Source organism: Bubalus bubalis, chromosome 1, assembly GCF_019923935.1.
Source record: "Bubalus bubalis isolate 160015118507 breed Murrah chromosome 1, NDDB_SH_1, whole genome shotgun sequence".
NCBI lineage: Eukaryota > Metazoa > Chordata > Mammalia > Artiodactyla > Bovidae > Bubalus > Bubalus bubalis.
Window position 1 is genome coordinate 103,031,489 of NC_059157.1, and position 24,095 is coordinate 103,055,583.

Genomic DNA, 24,095 nt, shown 5'->3' on the forward strand with positions numbered 1-24,095 from the left:
TAATAATTTATATAGTCATTTTACTTATTTGAGTCTGCAGTTGACCTGAAATCTAATTTTTCTAAATAGTAAATAAGTAAGTGTAAAAGGATATTTATTGAGTCCAAGAATGCATTTTGAAATCACTAGAATTATTTTTCCATGAAGTGCTCAATGTAAAATGTATTACAAAAATAATATTTTAAAATATAAAGAAAAAGTTAACTATAATGAGAAACAAAAATTTGGGAGACAGTAGAGCTGGGCAAGGGCACACAGAAAGTAAATTAGTAACATCTGCTAAGGCCAATATTTTTAAGTTCTCTAGAGTAAACCTAGTAAAACTATGATTTAAAAATAGAATGAAAAAAATTGGTGCTGTGCCCTTGATTTACTTCATGATGACAGTCTTGAAATAAGTACTAAATAGGCACAGAAAATAATTTCAGAATGAAAAGTTTACCAACATTTTAAAACATAAGCAGTATTTCATTTTGACAATTTTAGATAAAATAATCTATAAATAACTTAAGACAATTCAAGATCTCAAAGTGTAAAAACTGTAAAAACATCAAGCACTTTTCTATTAGAATTATTATTAAAAGATGAGCATTACCTGAACTGTGATTGCCATTGTCCAGCTGCTGCATTGAGTTGTTCGATGTTTTAGGACCTTCCATTCCTGCACTTAAGCATTCTGAAAAGACACATGGGGTAAAGAGAGAAATACACATTAGCATTTCTCACTCCCGGAGAAAATCACATTTTTTTTCACATTCCTTGGGCCATTTGGGGATTGCAGTTGCCAATAAAAACATGAATTATGACAGGAAAGCAAACATCTCAGAAAAATTTATCCTGGTATGAACTTGTCACTTGATCTTCCTTCCTATTTGGCATACCCCTATTTTAGGCCCACAGTACCACTCACCACCCTCCTGTCTTATATTCAAGTCAAAGTATTTCTTCTTCTAGACTTAAATGCACTTAGTCTATCTCCAGTTGTGAAAAGGTGTTTTACTATGTTACAGACATTTCAGGCACCAGTGAAGAAGGAGAAGTTTAGCACTGATGTGTTGACTGGATGCTGATATAGAACAACAAATGAAAGTCGCTCAGTCGTGTCCAACTCTTTGCAACCCCATGGACTATACAGTCCATGGAATTCTTCAGGCCAGAATACTGGAATGGGTAGCCTTTCCCTTCTCAGTTCTTCCCAACCCAGGGTTCAAACCGAGGTCTCCCACATTGCAGGAGGATTCTTTACCAGCTGAGCCAGAGCAACAAAGGAGTATCCTAAACACTGTTGAAATCACATCACATAGACAAGTGTCTATTAAGTTCAAATTTTACAAGGCAAGCTCCAAATGAAAATTGTTAGTAAGAATTTTTTGAGTAGCAACTCCTGGCAAAGTACTCACTAAGCACAGAAACATCATAATGAACAATACCCTTTTCTCTCTATGAGCCTGAGGTCCAGGGAAGAAATTAACTGTATAAACAATGATAACATAAAGTTTTAGTGTGAGGATAGATATATACATAATGTCCAGAAGTTTAAAAGAAGATGTTTTTAACTCTAAAACAGCAGGGGTAAAGGATTAGGAAAGACTTCCTACAATAAACGATATTTGAGCTCAATCTTAGATGAGGAGTTTTCTAGGAAAATAAAAGGAAGAAGAAAATTGCACACAAAGAATGGCATTTAGAAGAAGGCATGAAGCTATTTGGAGGTTTCAAAGAACTACACATGGTTGGGTATTGCCATTACATGAGAAAAACTGGATATATGATTAGAACTGAGGCTGGATACTGGCAGTCTCTAACTGTGGCAGGCTCTAATTGTGGAAGGCATAAAACTCAAAGTATTCACAAGGAAATAATACACTTCTAGTGCATCTACAGTATCTGAACAACAAAGAGAAACATTTTAGGATAAAATTCAATGCACAGTGGGTTTTTTGGAGAAATTTTGAGTACACTGAAAGTGAATTAGCTCAGTCGTGTCTGACTCTTTGCAACCCATGGACTGTAGCCTTTAGAGTTTAAATATGATGGCTTTGTTATTGACCAGTGATCAAAGATGAGCAAATTACCTGGAATAGAAATATGTGCCAGGCACAAGGCTAAATGTATTGTGTGTATATATATATATAAATGCGCTTGATAGCATTATTCCCATTTTGCCAATAAGGAAGCTGAGCTTCTGAGACATTGACTCCTGGTAGGCTACAGTCCATGGGGTCGCAAAGAGCCGGACACGACTGAGCTAATTCACTTTCAGTGTACTCAAAATTTCTCCAAAAAACCCACTGTGCATTGAATTTTATCCTAAAATGTTTCTCTTTGTTGTTCAGATACTGTAGATGCACTAGAAGTGTATTATTTCCTTGTGAATACTTTGAGTTTTATGCCTTCCACAATTAGAGCCTGCCACAGTTAGAGACTGCCAGTATCCAGCCTCAGTTCTAATCATATATCCAGTTTTTCTCATGTAATGGCAATACCCAACCATGTGTAGTTCTTTGAAACCTCCAAATAGCTTCATGCCTTCTTCTAAATGCCATTCTTTGTGTGCAGTTTTCTTCTTCCTTTTATACACTACCCACTCCCTTTTAGCTACTATTTACTTTAATAAAACATTGTTTTAAAATAATTTTTGAACACTTATATTAGGAATAGATTTTTGCTAATTTGCATGTTATGTATTTCAGTCTCTCCATGTCGACAGGTGATATCATCCTCATTTTACAGATGAAAAAATTTAGACTCACCTTGATGAAGCAATTTGGCCATAGTAACCCAGGTTAGGCTTAGCTGGTGGCTCAGATGGTAAAGAATCCGCCTGCAATGTGGGAGACCTGGGTTCGATCCCTAGGTTGGGAAGATCGCCTGGAGAAGGGAATGGCTACCCACTCCAGTATGCTTGCCTGGAGAATCCCATGGACAGAGAAGCCTGGTGGACTACAGTCCATGGGGTGGCAAAGAGTCAGATACAACTGAGCAACTTACAGTTTCACCCCAGTTTGTAAGCTGCTCCAATTGTCATATTTTTCTTGTGCGAATAGTTCTTGCCATAGTGGGTAGAAACGAAGGGTTGGTTCCTAAGAAATACACTAGGATAAATACACTACTTATCCGTGGCATGCTAAGTCACTTCAGTCGTGTCTGAATCTTTGTGACGCCATGGACTGTAGCCCGCAAGGCTCCTCTGTCCATGGGAATTCTCCAGGCAAGAATACTGGAGTGGATTGTCATGCCTTCCTCCAGGGGGGGTCCTCTCAACCCAGGGATCGAACCTGTATCTCTCAAGTCTCCTGTATTGGCAGGAGGGTTTTTTACCACTGGCCTCACCTGGGAAACCCAAACTTAACCCAATTAAGAGAGCTGGAAAAGCAAGTCCCAGCCATGTTTCTGTAGAAACAATGAGAGACAAAGGTCTGAAAGAGCACATCAACAGCAAGTCCATAGAATCAGGATTATTATAAAGGCATATGGGCACAAGCATTATGAATTCTGGATCTGAAGGAATAGCCAAGCTAAGGAAGAAGATTTGAGACATTTGCCAAAATTCATGGGCCAAACCCACCACTCCCTCACTAGATTGTAAGCTCCAGGGGGGCAGGGATTTTCATCTAGGTTTTTTATTCTTCATCCTCAGTGCTTAAAAGAGTGGTTTGCACAGTTTCCTGGCATGCAGCTGGCTTAAGCTGGCTTAAAAATTAAGGTATAGAACAGTCTTATGGACTCTGTGGGAGAGGGAGAGGGTGGGAAGATTTGGGAGAATGGCATTGAAACATGTAAAATATCATGTATGAAACGAGTTGCCAGTCCAGGTTCGATGCATGATACTGGATGCTTGGGGCTGGTGCACTGGGACGACCCAGAGGGATGGAATGGGGAGGGAGGAGGGAGGAGGGTTCAGGATGGGGAACACATGTATACCTGTGGCGGATTCATTTTGATATTTGGCAAAACTAATACAGTTATGTAAGTTTAAAAATAAAATAAAATTAAAAAAAAAAAAGAAAGTATAGACAAGAAAAAAAAAAAAAATTAAGGTATATACTGCTGGTTGGAATGTAAAATGTTACCACTTCGGTAATGGAAAATTTGACAATAGCAGTTACATAAGCATTTTCCTTTCAACCCAGCCATATCACTTCCCAAAAACTATCCCAAAGCTATATATGCAACAGTTGAAATATATTAATATATATACAGAAGACAGGTCATTGCTACACTGTAATAGCAAGACTACTAGAAATAATCCAAATCATAGGGAACTAGTTTTCTAAATTATAGAACATCCACAAAATGAAGTACAATGAAACCCTTAAAAAGAATGAGGAATATCTTTATACACTATTATGGAGTGATCTCCAGGACATATTGTTACATAAAAGAAGTAGGACAGATAAAAGTGTATATAGTATCAAATTTTGTGATATGCAGCTACACTAAAGCAATGCTTACAGAAAAATTAATAGCTTTAAATACTAATAACAAAGCAGGAATTACCTAAAGAAGTTAAAAACAAAATAGAAAGATGAAAATAATAAAAGGAAGAGCAAAAATCAACAAAACAGAAAACAAGTAATACAAAAATTAACAAAATTAAAAGCTGGTTCTTCAGGAGTTCCCTGCTTGTCCAATGGTTAGAACTCAGCACTTTGACTAGAGAAGTTCAGATTCAATTTCTGGTCAGGGAACTAATATCCTACAAACCACAGCACAGCTAAAAAAAACAATAGTATGTGAAGAACTTTTATAATCCAATAATTTTAAAAATCAATTAAAAAAAAACAGGCAAGTGATTTGAACAGACACTTTACCAAAAAAAAAAATTCAGATTACCAATAAATACACAAAAAAGATGTTTAATATTAGTAATCATAGAGGAAATGCAAATTTAAATCAGTGAGATAATGATTATGCACCTATTACTATGGCTAAAGTTAAAAAGACTGATAATATATATTGGCAAAAATGTAAAACAACTAAAACTTTCACACATTATTAGTGGGAATATAAAAAAGTATAACTGCACTAGAAAATTTATAGTAGTTTTTTCCAAAAGTCAAACACATGCCCACATAAAACCTTACCATTTCAATCCTAAGTATTTACCCAAGAGAAATAAAAATATATGTCCACACAAAGACTTGTGCATGAATGTTCATAGAAGTTTTATTCACAATAACCAAAAGCTAGAAACAACCCAAATGCCAATCGGCAGATAGCTAAGTTATCTGTATAATGGAATACTGTTCAGCAGTAAAAAGGAACACACACGAATTGATGAATCTCAAAAATCATTCCTTTGAGTGAAATAAGGTAGACACAAAAGAGTACATATCAGACACCACAAAAAGAGTAAACTAATATAAAATGCTAACTAATCTATGCTGACAAATGGCAGATCATTGGCTGCCCGCAGATGATGGGTGTAAAGTCAAGGAAGGGCTACTAGCATACATGAAGGAATATTTTGGGAATGATGGAAATGTTTTTTATCTTGTTTGTGATAGTAATTACAGAAATATACGACTGTCAAACCTCATCAAATTGTAACTTTTAAATGTACCCAGTTAATTATATATAAATTATCCCTCAGTTTAATTAACAACAATGTCAGAAACATCAGGTTTTAACACACATAATATTAGAACATGCGTCTACACAAATAAACATGAAAGAAAATACAAATGAAAACCCCTTGGCACTGGAAATAATGTTTAAAAAAACCTTTTCCATCTAAGAAGAAAGATTGTTTTGTGATTTGACTACTAGTGAAACCTCTTAGTCACTTGGAGCACTCGCTTTGAGTTTCCTTTCCCAAATCATCATTGTCATATGCCTGAGCAACTATACACCACCCACACAGTAGACACTGTACAGGCATGACTATGCAAACACATACTCCAAAGCCTTCCTCCAGTGAGTGAAAAAGGCTCTCAGAAACAGCACATGGTTTTCTTGTGTGATTTAACAGATTTTATCTATGCAAAATCCTGTGCTTTGCTGGGCTGTACTGACTAAAAAAGTTAGAAATAGGCATTTCTAATATTTCACAATTCCTAGTAAAATCCCTGATTTAGTAACTGTTTATTAACCAAAGTAGAACATATACTATGCCATAATTAATCGATATAGTGGCTTAAATTATTATTTCTAATATATGCAGAGGGGAAACAAAAAGTAAAGATTTTCTGCTGTTTCATTCATTTGCAAGGTTTGGGGAGAATACAAACAAGCAGTAAGGAGCCCGAACAAATGAATTTAAGCTGAAAGAATCCTAAAATTGAAGCAAAACTATAGCCTAAAATATTTGGCTATGCTCTAATAAAATGACCATATAGCTCTAAAAGAGAATAATGTAGAAGAACTTTATTTTTACATTTCTTTTAATATTTCTCTCCAGAACTTGAGACTTCTATGCTAGTATTGACCTAATTAAAAGTCATTTTTATGGTTTTTTGTGGTATTTACATCTTTATTTGTCATCTTTTTGTTATTTAACATTTAATGAACTTACTATCAAAATACTTTTTAAAAGAGGAACATAGAATACATTAAAATATATTCAATATATTTCAATACACTTAAATCTGTGCGAATATTCTGATATTTTATACAAGGAGGACCAAATAATAGAATTATTGCATTTTTCATTTGGTGTTTCAAGCTTCTGACTTCAAAACTGCAAATTATCATAACAAATACAGAACTGGATCATTTTGAATAAAGCAATGGTGGGAAAATATGAGAGATTTGAGTTTTACTTCCCTCTGCTTCTTTTCCCAAATTAAAATAATTAAATTCATATACTCTAGTTCTCCCCTCTGCAAAATGCAGACTGTCATTCTTAATAAGTAAGGAATAACTAGTGAAAGGCATCTGAAGAGCATTACAAACTGAGGTTTTAAAGTCAGTAAAAAGGAAACTACATTTCTCCTAAAGATTCAAGCTTCATTTTAAATAAATGCAACTTTGAGACTGAGATCTTAATCACACAAAGACCCGGAAATCAAAATCACACTGCTAGAACAACCTTATTTAGCTATACCGAGCACATAACTTTTTCTAATCACCAGTATGGTAAAGTCAATACAGTACAGAAAGCTTTATCATAACTCTCTGGCTTCAGAAAGCTTAAAATATCAACCTTAACATTTTAGTTAGTATGTTTGTACTGTGTTTTATAAAACCGCATGTTGTGGATATAGGTTAGACATACAAGTATTATTTCCCAACAGTTTTTAGAGTTATGAATGGATTCAAACAAGAAGAGACCTTGAATTGTCTCCTTTTTTTTAGAGGTTCTGAAAATAAGATGAATTGTTAGCCAAATACTCTAATTATATTTCTTTCTCTAATGCAATAATTTTCACATTGGGAACTAGTGGAAATCCATGATAGCCAGAAAATCCATAAACTTTGTAACTTTGGGGGAAGTTTTACAATAATGTACCATTTTATTTCTGATATATAATCTAAAAGTACTACCACCCTGTAGGAATAATTGAAAGCATAGCCAATTTTCCCCCGCATTTTGTTATTTCTAAATAGCAAACTGTAATGGAGAGACTAAACAAAACAACAGTTGGAATAACAGACTCATGTGATTTTTTTCTCTACTAAAGCTACCTGAAAAGTAATGCAGTAATTTTATGAGAAATATTGCACGTAAAGGAAATGAGCTTTTTTTTTTCTGCCTCCTAAGATGATGATCAGTCTTTCACCAGTAGTTTTCACTGAGATGGTGTCTGAGTGACCACCTATCACATGTGTTAGAGCTTTTGGACTGGTAGAGGGAAGCTGGAAGCTGCATTAATAATACTTATTTATTCAGTTACAATAGCTAGGCCTTAATAAATGCCTGTATCATGGAGCTTTCAATCTAATAGGAATAATACACAGTAATCAAATAATCAAACAAGTATATGAAACTGTAATAGCAATAAGTGAAAAGTATATAAAATGTACCTTGAGTAACTTATACTAGTACTGAGGTGATGGGCAGCCTCTAAGATGGTCCCTACTTTCTTGGTAATTGTGTCTTTATAAAATCCCCTCCTCTTGCACGTGGGCTGGATACGACTTCCCTGGTGGCTCAGACAGTAAAGCGTCTTACTTACAATGCGGGAGACCTGGGTTCGATCCCTGGGTTGGGAAGATCCTCTGGAGAAGGAAATGGCAACCCATTCCAATACGCTTGCCTGGAAAATCCCATGGACAGAGGAGCCTGGTGGGCTACAGTCCACTGGGTCGCAGAGTCAGACGCGACTGAGTGACTTCACTCACTTCACTCACTTCTAACAAATACGATACAGCAGAAATGATAGAATGTCAGTGCCAAGATTAAGTTATAAAAAGACTATGGCTTCTACCCTCATGGTTTCTCTCTCACTCACTCTTGGGTCACTGTGAGAGAATTAATATTTGTCTGTGGGTAGTTTATTATGCAGCAAGAGGTAATTGATACAAGACCCAATGAACAAGACGCTCATAATAAGAAAGAGAATGAGAAACAGAGCAGTCCAAATAGAAGTACTTTTATATGCAGAGAATGTGTATCTGGAGGGAATAGGATCTGAAGAAAGACTGGAGCTAAAAAAAAAAAAAAAAAAATGTTTCAGCTTTTGCTATTAATCTAATCTTCCATAATGATTTCAGGATCTTTTTCCTGAGACAAGTGTATTTTCCTATGGAAGGAGAACAGAAAAGAAAAACAAATGCTTGCCATTTGGGGACTATAAAATGAAATGTCTTTTAAAATGAAAACGATCTCCTTTATGTGTCTCATGGCTTAATATTTCAATTATCATGATCCTTGCTTCCAAAAAGGAAAGAAACTGAAATGTAAAATAAGAGATTTGGGCTTCTTTTGTGGCTCAGCTGGTAAAGAATCTGCCTGCAACATGGGAGACCTGGGTTCCATCTCTGGCTTGGGAAGATCAAATAACAATTGGGAAGATGGAATAACAATGTCAAAAACTGATCCTGGTAACACAATACATCTATTTTGTGTTCTTATACTTTAATTTATGAACGTTATTTACATTTTAAAATACTTTAACTTAGTAGCACACAACACCTAATTAACTGTTCAGTAAACAAAACATTGAGTAGAAACCCAAAGTTTTAGCAGAGACAAAAATAGAAAAAAACACCACACTTAGAGTAACAAAATCAACTAGCCTTTTGGCTAATGTTAAAATAAATAAATTTCCACTTATTACCTCTGTAATATTGCACAGATTACTCTCTGAAACAGTTGCTCTATCTACATTTATGGGAATTTAATATCTGATAGGAATAGGAATTCAAATTCCTAAGGGGAAGAATGATTATATCATTGGTAAGTGATACTGAGGGAACTAACTAGCCACGTGGGAAAAAATATGGATAGGAAACAGTGCTAATAAAAACCATATTGCTGGGACTAATTTTTGTATATGTGACAATAGTCACAAAGTCTGCATCATTTTAGTAGGACACCGTATTAATAAAAGTCATATTGTTGGGCTAACTTTTTTTCAGGCAATTACCATCACACAGTCCAAAACTAAATAATGAAAACAAATTTGTTCCCTACTCATGGTAGATGTTGTACAAATGTGTATCAGTGATCACAAGGGTCAATGTTTTTGGTGAACAGATAGTGAATATGTACACATATCAGATATACAAAGATATGGGCATACCACATTTTACTGCTCTTCACTTTACTATGTTTTTTACAAATTGCAGGTTTATGGCAACCCTGTGTTGTGAGATGATGGTTAACATTTTTTAGTAGTAAAGTATTTTTTAATTAAGGTGTATACATTGTTTTTTATACATAATGCTATTGTACACTTATACACTACAGTGTAGTGTTGTTATTTAGCCTCTCAGCTGTGTCCGACTCTTCTGTGACCTCTATGGACTGTAGCCTGCCAGGCTCCTCTGTCCATGGGATTTCCCAGGCAAGAATGTTGGAGTAGGGTGCCATTCCCTTCTTCAGATCTTTCTGACCCAGGGATCAAACCCACAATGCTTATGTCTCCTGCATTACCGGTAGATTCTTTACTGATAAGCCAGCAGGGAAGTCACAGTATAGTGCAGACATTACTTTTTTCTCTAGACAAAACTTTTACATGCACTGGGAAACCAAAAATTTGTGTGTCTCTGTTTATTGTGATATTCACTTTATTGCGGTGGTCTGGAACCAAACCCACAATATCTCCAAATTATGCCTTATATTCTAGGATATTAATGCTGGTATCGTTTTTAATTCTTAGAAAAAAACAAAAAGTTGGTCTGTAGGGGCCAATTAAATAAGTTATGAAGTAATATCTATAAAAGAGCTTTGGAAACTGTAAAATGATAATTATGATATAATTTTTTGAATGTTTGTCGAATTCAGACATAGTATTAAGTGCTTTATATATATATATCATTTAACTCAATCCTCACAGCAACCCTAGATACCATCTCAGGGGGTTTGGGTAAAATCTCCCAATTTAAAAATATTGGCAGATAATTCAAAATTTCAAAAATATTACATGAGCCAGTCAAAAGTGTCTCTAAGCCAGATCCAGCCCATAGACTGCCACATCACTGTCTTTGATGTGGAAATTAAAGACAAGGCCAAAAGGAGAGTCTTGAAACATTTAAAATTAGGGATTTAATGAAGGAAGTAAAGTTAGCAGAAACAATGAAGAAAAGTAGAAGGTAAATGCAGGGTCTTGAAGCCAGGGAAAGAGAAGTTTTCAAGACACAAATAATCAAGGCCAACACATATATGAAAAATTTTAAAGTAAGGAGTAAGAGACATTATGATTTGCTAACAAAATTCAGAGACCATTAAGAGCTGTAAGAGAGTAGTGTTAGTACAGAGGCAATCGAGAACAATGGCAAGGGCCCAAGCAGAAGCAATTGTCAACAACTGTAGACTTGCTCTTTCAAGAATTTTTACCCTGAAAGTATCAGAGAATGAGACAGTAACTTTATCCTTTCATGTCAAATCTGAAAGAGAGAGATGGGGCAATGTCTGAAACTAGAAGGACTTTTCTAGTGGGTACTTGAGTCGTACAGCATATTTGTAGACAGAGGCAGCGCTAGCAGTTACAAGAGTGAAGGAGGCTAACTGGCAGGCAGGATCCTAGAGGTTGTGGGAGGGGATGAGACAAATGCAAAATGAAGGTTTGCTTTTGAAGAGGCTGACACTTGGTTCCTCAGAGAGAAGCATAAAGGGCAAGAGTGGTTACAGATACCAGAGACATTTTGAGGAAGTTTAGGCTGACAAACATTTTCTGAGTATACCTGGGCCTCCCGAGTGGTGCAGTGGTAAAGAATCCACCTGCCAATGCAGGAGACCCAAGAAATGCAGGTTTGATCCCTGGGTCAGGAAGATCCCCTGATGGAGGAAATGGCAACCCACTCCAGTATTCTTGCCTGGGAAATCCCATGGACAGAGGAGCCTGGTGGGCTACAGTCCATGGCATAACAGAGTAGGACCTGACTGAGAAACTGAGCAGACACAAACATGCAGGTTGACACTTTCTGAGTACACCTACTCAGTGTCAGGTGGCTGTGCAGAGCTTTAGGAATAGTAGAATGAATAAGGCAAGGTGTTGGCTCTCAGAAACCTTAACATTTGGGGAAGTTAAATTCCACATTGGATGACGGGTAAATCTGAAGGTGAGCAGCCTGTAGAGCTGGGACAACAGGGATAGTTTAGGTGATGAAGAAAGACCTGAAATGGTGTTCTTAATCATGGCTCCCATCAGAATCACCTGCAAAGATTCATGAACGTCCAGATGCCCTGAAAGTTGCGTTTAAGTAGGCTTCAGATAGCATCACTGCATCTTTAATATTTTAGGCCCTGTGGGTGACTGTCTGGAAACTAACTTCAAATTATTGGCTCAGAACAACCTCTGAGTAACGTCTAAGAGAGAGTCAGTAAAGGGCAGATACAATGATTTTTTTTGGAGAATGAAAACAACTAGACTTAATTATTTCGAATCTACCACTCACTACTTACTACATGAACTTTTTTTTTTCCAAAAGTGTCAATATCACAAAAATAAATCATAAGGCCAGATATTCTCAAATTATGTAATAGATAGCTCATGTGTACTTAGTCATGTTCCACTCTTTTCGACCCCATGGACTATAGCCTACCAAGCTCCTCTGTCCATGGGATTTTCCAGACAAGAATACTGGAGTGGGTTGCCATTTCCTCCTCCAGGAGATCTTCCCAACCCAGGGATTGAAACTGCATTCCCTGCATTGCAGGCAGATTCATAAACCATAGGGAAAGATGGCATAGTATTCCATGGTAAATTAACAAAATGCAAGGACAAAGAAAAATCACTAAGCAACTTAAAACTTTATGTGAGAACACCCTTTAAACACACTTAGGCTCCCCTCTGTTGACAGGAAAAAAAAAAAAAATCAGATTCTGCTTTCTCCTTTTAGCTGTGATCCTGTCTCTTTTCTTTGCTACCAAACTTCTAGAATTAGTGGTGTGAGCCCACAGCCTCCATTTCCTATCCACCCATGCCCTTCTCAAGGTTAGCAATCTTGTGGCTCCTACGTCCTTCCATTCAGGCCACAATTTTGAAGGTCACCAGGCCCTTTACAGTCAACCTTTAGGCCTTTTTTCAGTGCTTATGCTCCTGGACTGCTTGGCATATTTTGATGCTATTAACCATTTTCGGAGAAGGCAATGGCACCCCACTCCAGTACTCTTGCCTGGAAAATCCCATGGATGGAGGAGTCTGGTAGGCTGCGGTCCACGGGGTCGCTAAGAGTCAGACACGACTAAGCGACTTCACTTTCACTTTTCACTTTCATGCATTGGAGAAGGAAATGGCAACCCACTCCAGTGTTCTTGCCTGGAGAATCCCAGGGGCAGGGGAGCCTGGTGGGCTGACGTCTATGCGGTCACACAGAGTCGGACGCGACTGAAGTGACTTAGCAGCAGTAGCAGAATTAACCATTTTCCTCTCCTGCAGTCATGAAATTAAAAGATGTTTGCTCTTTGGAAAAAAAGCTATGACAAATCTAGACAGCATATTAAAAAGCAGAGACATTACTTTGCCAACAAAGGTCTGTATAGTCAAAGCTATGGTTTCTCCCATAGTCATGTATGGATGTGAGAGTTGGACCATAAAGAAGACTTAGCACCAAAGAATTGATGCTTTTGTTGGAAAAGACTTTTGAGACTCCCTTGGATAGCAAAGAGATCAAACCAGTCAGTCAGTCATAAAGGAAATCAGTCCTGAATATTCATTGGAAGGACTAATGCTGAAGCTCCAATACTTCAGCCACCTGATATGAGGAGCTAACTCATTAGAAAAGACCCTGATGCTGGGAAAGATTGAAGGCAGGAGGAGAAGGGGGGACAACAGAGGATGAGATGGTTGGATGGCATCACCAACTCAATGTACATGAGTTTGAGCAAATTCTGGGAGATGGTGGAGGACAGGGAAGTCTGGTGCGCTGCAGTACATGGGGTGGGGCCACGAAGAGTCACACACAACTGAGCAAGTGAACAACAACTAAAACCCCTTCCTTCCTTCACCTCTATCACCACCCTATGCTTTTCCCTATCTGTCTCCTTCTCCACAAGCCTGCCTGTATCCTCAGGCACCTTTGTAAAGGTATTTCCCCAGGTCTCACCTGCTCCTCTTTCACCATCATTCCCTACCTCCAGAACTTGAATTGGGCCTCGGCACAGTTGATTTCTCCTTGTTTTATCACTTCAGTCACAGTTTAGCTCCCTCGGCATTCATATAGGCTGTTTGACTTTCTGGAATATTCATCCCCTCAACTTTCCTTGCCTGGTTGTTTTATGCTCTTCTTCATTTTAAACCTCGCTTCCAAAGAGCAGTTTTCCCTGATTTTCAGAACAGATCAGGCTTACCAATTACACATTGCCATGCCACCCTATATTTCTCTTTACTCATTTTATTTTATGAAATTATTTGTGATGATTAATTTAATATCTACCTTTCCTAACAGATTCTAAGCTCTGTGAGAGCAAGATCTATGTATCTGCAACAGAACATTGTGTCTGACACATGGCAGACACCTCCTTACTTACTGACTGACAGAAAAAGCTAGTCCGTGTTGTGAGCCTTGACTTATTTTTCCTAAACAAGAATCTCAGTCCTTATGCCACTGTTTCTCACCACTCAAATGCCTGCTGTTATTTCAAGTATATCACATCAAAAAATCATGGGTTTTCCCACATATACTTGCCACATCTGTTTTCCCCTCAATTTTTTGTTGCTATGGAGGAGCTCCAAGCTCAGCTCATGCACTAAAAAGCTGAGTACTGTCTTTAGTAATTCCTTAAACATTTCTGGGCTTTATTTGCTCATGTATAAAATGAAAGAATTTAATTTGAAGGTTTCTAAAATCCTTCCTGTTTGAAAGTTCAATACTTCTTAATACTGTCAGGAATCCCTTTTATTCCACAAATAAGGAAATTATGGTTTAAGGTCAGGGGGGCAAGTAAGTTCTTAAAGATGACATAGCTAGTGATTTACATTATATCTCATTATAGATCTTTAAATTGAATACAGAGATTCATAAGAATCTAGAAAATGAGGGGAAGGGGAGTGAGATTTTTTTGAGAAAAATGAAAGGTAACAAAACAGTCAATGCATGGAGGAAATTTAGAAAGCAAAAAGGCCACCTGATGTGAAGAGTTGCCTCACTGGAAAAGGCCCTGATGCTGGGAGGGATTGGGGGCAGGAGGAGAAGGGGACGACAGAGGATGAGATGGTTGGATGGCATCACCGACTCGATGGACATGGGTTTGATTAAACTCTGAGAGCTGGTGATAGACAGGGAAGCCTGGCGTGCTGCAGTCCATGGGGTCACAAAGAGCCAGACACAACTGAGCGACTGAACTGAACTGAACTGAACATTGAATTTCAACATCTAAGACAGTACAGCCAACCAAATCAATATCAGTTCATAAAAACACAATGATATTTTAAAAATCACAATGATATTAAAAAGACAGACGAAGAAAGTTCCAGTTGGTTTATGGCCCTGTAAGCTTCAACACAATAACAACCGCAAATTCTGACAAAATATAAAAGCTATCTGAAGCCACTGGAAAGTAGAAAAAGCAAGATTCTTTAGGAGTATCAATCCTTGAAAGAAGGAAAGGTTCCCATATTTATCACTTCTAGTCCCAGGAAATGCTGCAGTTGGCAGGACACTGGATAGCTAAAACTCTAAGAGAAAAAAAAAATCCACAGTTTTTCTGAAGAACAAAAAGATAGATTTCGGGGCAACCTTGGGCTCTTGAAATTGAGAGAGGCAGAAAGGGAGAGTTCAAATTCCTTATATAAACTGTATGCACATCTCTGGCTAATCCCAAGCCCCACATGGCAGGGCACACTTAAGCCAACCAACTAAAGGTAAAAGCACTGAGATTTAAAATATCATCCAAAAGAGAGTTTTTAGTTTGAGTTCCACCAAGTTAAATGTTTTCTAGAAAAAAAAAATCAACAAAGTAATATAACAGAATATAGTCTCTAAGATGTAATAGACACAATATAAATAAATTTACTCACTGTACAGAGAACCAGGAAATTGTGACCCATTTTTAGGAGGAAAAAAAACAAAAACATTAAAGGGAGATCAACCTCAAATTGACCCAGATATTGCAATTATCAGACAAGTACCATAAAGTAGAGATTAAACTATTCTCAGTGATATGAAAGAAAATAGGCTCACAATGAATGAAGAAACAGAAAAACCTCAACAGAAAGGAAAGAAACAAGTTACAAAATAAATGGAAACTATAAAATAGAAAAATATAAGATGACCTTAACAGAAGAATAGAAATGAGAGAAGAAATTGTTAGCAAACTTTAAAATATATCAATAGAAGTTATCCAATCTGAAGAGCAGAGAGAAAAAAAAAATAACTGGAAGAAAAAAAAAAAACCTATATTAGCCACAAAGGCCTTCAATGAAGTAGCAGAACTTCTAACATAGAAAGCTGGTAGACAAATATTTGGAGAAAATAGTGATTAAAAATTTCCCTAAATTTACCAAGCAGCATAAATTTACAGATTCAACAATTTCAGTAATCCTCAAGCAGGATAAATATAAAAATAACCATACATAGACACATTATAAGTGGTGAGGACTGACAATAAAGAAAAAATCTTGAAAGTGGCCAGAAAAAAACAAGACACGTTATAGTAAGAGGAACAGTGTTTTGAGTGTCTGCCAACTTTTCATCAGAAATGGTAAAACAACATTTTTAAAGTGATGAAAGAAAAAAAGTCAACCAGAATTCTGTATCCAGCAAAAATATGCGAGAATAAATATGCAAGAATGAAGCATATTCAGATAAAAGGAAACCAAGAGAACTCCTCGCCAGCAGGACTACACTATTAGTGAGGATAATAGAAGTTACTTAGGTTGAAGGGAAATAGCACCATACAGAAACTCAGAAATTCAGGAAGGGATGAAGAATATCTGAAACAGCAGCTATGGTGGAGATCATACGTGTACCCAGAATCCTATTTTAGGAATGACTTTTTGCTCCTGCTATTAGGAGCACTGTCAGCAGACGGCCTTCAGTTCTCACACCTTCAGAAATCATCTCAGTTATCCTAAGCAAAGTCAAACTTTACCCAGAGCAGTCCATATCTGTTGACCGATTTGGAGGAATGAGGCCCATAAGACATTCTGATTCAATGCAGAGCCTCTCTGGAGCCACTCTAACTCCAGAAATTCACATGCAGTCAGATGAGGGTGTCATGATTGGGATTGCTGGACTTTTTCCCTCTGCTGCCTTGCCCTATTTTCCAGCTGCTGCTTCCAAGAGTCCTCACTAATAAACTTTCTCTGCTCAAAACTCAACTTTTAAAGTTTATAACTATTTAAAAAAGTAATGGTTTGATTCTTAGGAGCAATTAGCATCACACAGTTCCAAGTCATTTTGTAGCCACAGATCTGCTCCCTAATCCTATTTAGGAATTTTCAAATTTGTATTGATGACAACAAGGGGAAGAGGCAAAAGTATACCATGGTTACTGCATTCTTAATCACTGTACAGATTGATTTTTCAGATCAGCAGAAAACCAAATGACAACTGGGTTATTTTATTAACTAGCACCATTAACTGAAATATTCGTGACTTTGTTGGAAGGGAATTTACCTACTGTGGAATTCTCTGATTTGTTTCCATTTCCTTATTTCTATCCTCAACCTAATAGCATCTCTACATACAACTTCTCATCTTCGTCTGCAATTTCAGAAGAGCTTCTGTCCTCTTTTTTAAAGTGAAGCATTCCATCTATATTACAGAGTGTCTCTTTTCCCACATCTTCTCAGATCTTATTTTCTGTTATAAGAAGAAGAAATAATTATCATTCCTAGGACCCAAATCCAAAAGTCTCTAGAGCTTATTGTGTTATTTTTATCTCAATGTGTACTCTTTTTGTGGGATCCTCCACCATGAATAATTCACGAAGCCTGGATTGTGCTTTACTTCCAAGTACCAATAGAGATTTTCATCCTGTGTGTTTGCCATCTCTAGATTGAATTTAACATCTTCCTCTGCAAAGAAACGTCCCTTCTTAGCCACCAATGACTCTCAGTGATACCATGGATCTTCCTAAAATGGAAACTCAAGGGTAAGAACCCTTGCCCCTGCTTCAAAATAAAGCTTTACCAAGTGCCACTCCCACTCAATGAGATACTGCTGCCACATTTTTTTTTCAAAGTATTATTTTATTATATTATTTCCCCCAAAAGTTACAGTTTCCAAGTTTCTTTGTTTACTGATTAAGGATGCCTGAAATGCAGCCTTATTTCCTGAGATCATATAACAATCTGTTACATCAAGCTACAGTCCTTTCTCTCCCTCAATCATCTGCCTTTAATCATGCTGCACACCTGCCCCTCCCAATTCCTATCTTTCTTTCCCCATCTATCCAAACCTATCATTCAAGACCCTTCTCCTCCAGAAAGCCTTCAATAACTCCAACACCATTTCAAGACTGACTGATTTAAAATGTTCTCCACGTGTTTCATTTTAGCTTGATCTCTCTAATGTAGGTGGCAAATAATTTTTAGGCCCTATTCTCTCTCTCTCTCTCTCTCACACACACACACATTATATATGCAATCAATAACCTCTAACCAGATTGACAAACAAAGAGAAGACACAAATTATCAGTATGAGGGGCAAAATAAGAGATTCTGCAGACACCAAATCTGCAGATGCCTAAAGGATTTGTTGATGTTGTTCAGTCACTCAGTCATGTCCAGTTCTTTGCGACCCCATGGACTGCAGCATGCCAGGCTTCCCCTCCTTCACTGCATCCTGGAGTTTGCTCAAACTCATGTCCATTGAATCGATGATACCAACCATCTCACCCTCTATCAGCCTCTCCTTCTGCCTTCAATTTTTCACAGCCTCAAGATCTTTTCTAATGAGTCAACTCTTTGCATCAGGTGGCCAAAGTATCCAGGTTTCTCAGAAGGCAGGTAAGGTGATCTGAAATTCCCATCTCTTTAAGAATTTTCCAGTTTGTTGTGATCCACACAGCCAAAGGCTTTAGCATAGTCAATGAAGCAGATGTTTTTCTCGAATTCCCTTGCTTTCTCTATGGTCCAACAAATATTGGCAATTTGATCTTTGTTTCCTCTGCCTTTTCTAAACCCAACTTGTACATCCGGAAGTTCTCAGGTCACGTACTACCAAAGCCTAGCTTGCAGGATTTTGAGCATAACCTTATTAACATGCAAAATGAGCTCAACTGTATGGTAGTTTGAACATTCTTTGGCACTGCCTTTCTTTGGGATTGAAATGAAAACTGACCTTTTCCTGTGGCCACTGCTGAGTTTTCCAAATTTGCTGACATATTGAGAGCAGCACTTTAACAGCATCATCTTTTAGGATTTGAAATAGCTCAACTGGAATTCCATCACCTCCACTATCTTTGTTCATAGTAATGCTTCCTAAGGCCACTTGACTTCTTCACACTCAGGATGTCTGGGTCTAGGTGAGTGACCACACCATCATGGTTATCTGGGTCATTAAGACCTTTTTTGTGCAGTTCTTTTTTGTGTGTATTCTTGCCACTTCTTTTTAATCTCTTCTGCTTCTATTAGGTCCTTACTGTTTCTGTCCTTCATTGTGCCCATCATTGCATGAAATGATCCCTTGATGTCTCCAATTTTCTTGAAGAGATCTCTAGTCTTTCCCATTATATTGTTTTCCTCTATTTCTTTGCATTGTTCACATAAGAAGTGCACATAAGAAGGTCTTCTTATCTCTCCTTGATATTCTCTGGAACTCTGCATTCAGTTGGGTATATCTTTCCTTTCTCCCTTGCTTTTCATTTCTCTTCTTTTTTCAGCTGTTTGTAAAGCCTCCTCAGACAACCACTTTGCCTTTTTTGCATTTCTTTTTTCTTTAGAATGATTTCAGTCACTGACTACTGTACAATGTTATGAACCTCTGTCCATAGTTCTTCAGGCACTGTCCACCAGACATAATCCATTGAATCTATTCATCACCTCCACTGTATAATCATAAGGGATTTGATTTAGGTCATACCTGAATGACCCAGTGTTTTTCCCTACTGTCTTCAATTTAAGCCTGAATTTTACAATAAGGAGCTGATGTTCTGAGCCATAGTCAGCTCCAGGTCTTGTTTTTGCTGACTGTACAGAGCTTTTCCATCTTTGGCTGCAAAGAATACAACCAATCTGATTTCGGTATTGACCATTTATTAATTGCTTAAGCATGGATGTTTAAAGGATACCACACCTAAAAATTACTAAAATGTGTAAATTCATAGCTATTGCAAATTAGAAAAGGAAGACTGAAATCAATGAGGACAAACACCTTCTTTCCACATTGCTTTTAATCTTTTTCCATCTTTTGCAAACCTGCCAAAGCTGCCACTCAACCCTCCCTTGATTTTTATCTCCTCTTGTGACTGCCTGCCCCCTACTGGAAGATAATAATAAATGACTAAAATTAGCACAAAGAAGGAAAAAAAAAGGATTTCTTTCCAGTAACTCATAATCTAAATATTAGCGACTTTTATAAAAGAAAAGTCATTTTGATGGGGACATCAAAATATAATCTGAACACAAGAAAAAAATCTAGAAGACAATAGTATAAAATAAAAAGAAAGACGTGGCATGCGGTAAAGGGAGTTTGAGGGAAGGATACTAGATACAAGGCTAGAGAGCTTTTCTCTGCAATGGATGGTTAGCATTGTTTTTATTTTTCCCTCTCAGACACTTTCTTAATACATCTTATCCATCAACTACCACATTACTTGAATTTAAAAGCAAATAAGTAAACAAAAAAGTAAATAATTTTTTTTTTAAATGGCATGTTCAGAGAAGTCATTAGCTCTCTTCTTTGTGAGTTTGTCTTGTCTAATAAAGTGAGTTATTTCTGTTTGGCAGTATTAATAACAAAGCAGTATTAGTAATAAAGATATAAACTCATGCCCCAAGGGCTTTGCATATCATTATTCTGAATTATTTCATGGTGAATTTATCATGTCAAATCACTGCACAAAATATAATTTGCTTTTCCATGTCTTTCTCTTAAATATTCTGATAACACTATAATTATAGAAGCACAAATTTCAGGGATTTGACATTGGTAGTATATCCTAGCTGTGGTTAGAAATAGTTTTAAAATCCAAACCTTTAAACTATCAAATTCAAAATTATCGATTATGTTTTAATCATGATTTTTTTTTCTTTTACCCCAAAGTCACATTGCAGCTTAACATAAATAACTCATTGTCTAGCTGACATTCCCTGCCAAATTGGGTCCTATACAGGTTTCTATAAAACCTTTCTACAACAAGATCTCAACTCCTGAAAGATTCAGATGATTTGATTTTTTTTAAATGAGTAAATACTCCATTCAGTTGATAACTACGTATTTACTTAATGGTGCTTGTTAGTGAGAAGCATAAAGACTAAGTATTGAGGAAAACTGCCTCTTCAGATGTTTAGTGTTGCTTACAAATGTATATTAGTACTAGGTATGACTGTCATATACTAGTAGTATAAACTGGGACAAATTTCAACTCTCTATACCTCAGTTTCTTTGTAAGGTGGAAAAATGTCTTCTATGCCTACTTCGCTGAGTTGCTGTGCTGATCAAAGGAGAAAAATTATGTGAAAGCACTCCTCAGAAAAGCTCAGGGATACAGCACAGTTACTTTACATGTGCTCACCTACATTAGGAAAAGTAGATGTTTTCCTGGAAGACGGGCAGTATTTTAAAATCCTTTATATGAGAAAAAAATAAATTTTTTTCTTTGAATTACTAAACTATAAAATTTTAAACCAAATGTTTCCTTGCAACTGCTCCCATCAACTAAAAGTGAAACCCGAAAACTCCCTCCTACATCAACTCCTACCAACCCTCTGTAGTGAAACCAGGACACCCCCACAAGAGCCCCAATTTCTCCACAACTCTTGCAGGAACCTAGATGTTGAAGAGTGTGTCTTCTAATCCAGAAAGAGTCTCTGACAGCCCACACATATTAAAATAAATACAGACCTACATCACAGACACAACACCAAACTTCTGAACGTGTTATATTTTTAAAAGTGCCTGGTCATCAAAAGTGACAAGAGAGCAATAAACTTTCCTAATTTATACTGTTAACAATACAGACATAAATAGATTGGGATTATTATTTAAGTTGTTAAAGAAGAGACAAAAAGAATTCCGCTTTCATCAGATGACTTGGATTGCTACTAGAAAGTAATTTATTCTGCCTCGCCCTAAAAACGTGTTGGGGGGATGAGGAAGTAGGCAGTGGGGTAAAGTATAGATATACGTATAGTGTAGTAGGATGAAAAATAAAATAAGCAAGACAAGGGAAAGTAAGAATAATAAAGTGAAGTTAATCTTGGAGGAAACTCTCCCCTCCCCCATAACTCTGATTGTATTTGCTGTGCTCTGCCCCCATAAGAAAGGCAAAGAAAGCTCAGGAAAAGCTGTGACCACGTTTCTCACCTGTCATTCTCCTGTCACCCTCCCAAAGAAAATTCAAACTCACCTGCAACAAAGAAGAGAGTCAAAATTAGTCGTAGCTGAAGATCAGAAGTTATCCAAGTGCAGGGCATTTCTGTTTCCTTATTTTCTGCCCTTCACTCAGCACTGTTCGTCCACACAGGTGTAAAAGGAGCTGTGGACATGGTGAGGCTCTGTCTGATTGACTCTTCCGTGCTGGATCTTCTTAGCCCATTAGCAGCACAGCACTTCTTTCCTCCTAGCCTCTTCCTTCACCTCTATGTGTTTCAGCCAGATTAGTAACTTGGAACAGAAGAAACTTCTCTGGAACTTGACACAGCAATAGATTTCCTGTATGAAGCACTGAGGCAAAGACAGAGGAAGCGGATTGATTGAGTTATCTTTCAGCTCATTGGTCCTCCTCTCACTTCTGCTATACACAGATAAACTCTACAGTAAGGCACTGAACGTGCCCAAGACAAACTTCGTTTAAAAGGTAAAACAAGATATTTATCTATATTTGGCCCATCCCTGTAAATTTCCCAGTCATTGTAACTTTTAAAAGTTATCTCCAGGTTGAAGAGGTGTACAGTCTTAGTAACCAAGCTTGAAATAAAAGATTTTTGCTTGAAAATTCTTGTGTGATTTTGGGAGTCACACACAACTCTAGAAGCATCATAAATGTGTTACTTTCCTATTACCACTGTAATAAGTTACCACAAATTGAGTGGCTTAAAACAACACAAATTAATCACCTTACAGTTCTAGAGGTCTGAAGTTCAAAATAGATCCCATACAGCTAATATCTAGGTATTGGCAAGGCTGCATTCTTTCTAGACACCTGAGAGAATCTGTTCTTTGCCTAGGGGCCACTTAGACTCTGAGTCTCGTGGCTGCATAATTCCCACCAGTGTTCTTTGTTACATCTTCTCTGATGGTAACTCTCCGGCCTCCCTTTTATAGAGACCTTTGTGATCCACGATCACCTCCCCATCTCAAAATCCTTAACCACATCTGCAAAGTCCCATTTCCTGTGTAAGGCTACACATTTACAAGTTTCAGAGGTTAGGACATGGATATCTCATGGTAGTGGTATAGTATGGTGGTGGTGGTTAAGTCGCTAAGTCATGTCCAACTTTTGTGACCCCATGGACTGTAGCCTGCCAGGCTCCTCTGTGCATGGGATTTTCCAGGCAAGAATACTGGAGTGGATTGCCATTTCCTTCTCCAGGGGATCTTTCCAACTCAGGAATCGAACCCAGGTCTCCTGCATTGTAGGCAGATTCTTTAGCAACTAAGCTGTGAGGGATATCTTGTAGGGGAGCATTATTCTGCCTATCACAATTTGGTATTTATTTCCATTCACTTTCATGTTTGAAGAGCTAGAATGTGTCATATGAATCAAATTACAAATAAATACTCATCTTTAGTTGCCACACATTTGAAATTTAGATTTGCCAAAAAAATAAAAATGAAAACTGTCTTAATGTTACTATTCATATGTATTTAGATTACGTTTAGGAGGAAAAAGCTCTTCTCTGTGCTAAGAGTTCCCTACCGCAAGGCAAAACTCTCCAGGAAGGGGAAGAAACCATTGCAAACAGGAAAAAATTAAACAACATGCATTTTTTTTGAAGCTAGCAGTTCCATCTTGCCTCTTGCCAAACAGTAATATATATATATATATATATATATATACACACACACACACACACACATATTTCCTCTCTGCCCCTTCTCAAGCTTTTCTTCCGGTGAGTCAGTTTGATTAAGGCAGTGAAATCAGGTGTTTGCAAACTTGGAATACTAGAAGAGGCATTGGATTGAATCTCGGCTGGATGATACTAGGCAAGTTTCTTAATCAAGTCTATTACCTTCCTTTCCCATTTAATATTATATTGACATGAGCATTTTCTCAGGTCAGCAAAAATTCTTGATGATCACTCATTTTAATGCCTTTTTGATGACACAGCCAAAACCAGGCACAAAAGGGTTACATGATCTGCCTGAGGTCCCAAACTGACTTGGTGACACAGTGGGGAGTAAAACTCATATTTCATGTTTGCCAGCCCTCC

At 37.3% G+C, this 24,095-nt stretch overlaps 1 protein-coding gene across 3 annotated transcripts in view; it reads right to left on the reverse strand.

The window, feature by feature from the left end:
• The window catches only part of LOC102391055 (cell surface glycoprotein CD200 receptor 1), a 60,156-nt gene extending 37,756 nt beyond the window's left edge, over nucleotides 1-22,400 (reverse strand). For all 3 annotated transcript variants that reach the window (XM_025284084.2, XM_006074020.3, XM_006074019.3), the window contains exons 1-2: nucleotides 22,067-22,400; nucleotides 596-676 (exon numbers count right to left, since the gene is read on the reverse strand). In XM_025284084.2, coding sequence (XP_025139869.2) covers nucleotides 596-676; nucleotides 22,067-22,133 — 148 coding nt within the window. In that variant the 5' untranslated portion in view covers nucleotides 22,134-22,400. The remainder of the gene's footprint in view (nucleotides 1-595; nucleotides 677-22,066) is intronic.
• Nucleotides 22,401-24,095: the final 1,695 nt, after the last annotated feature.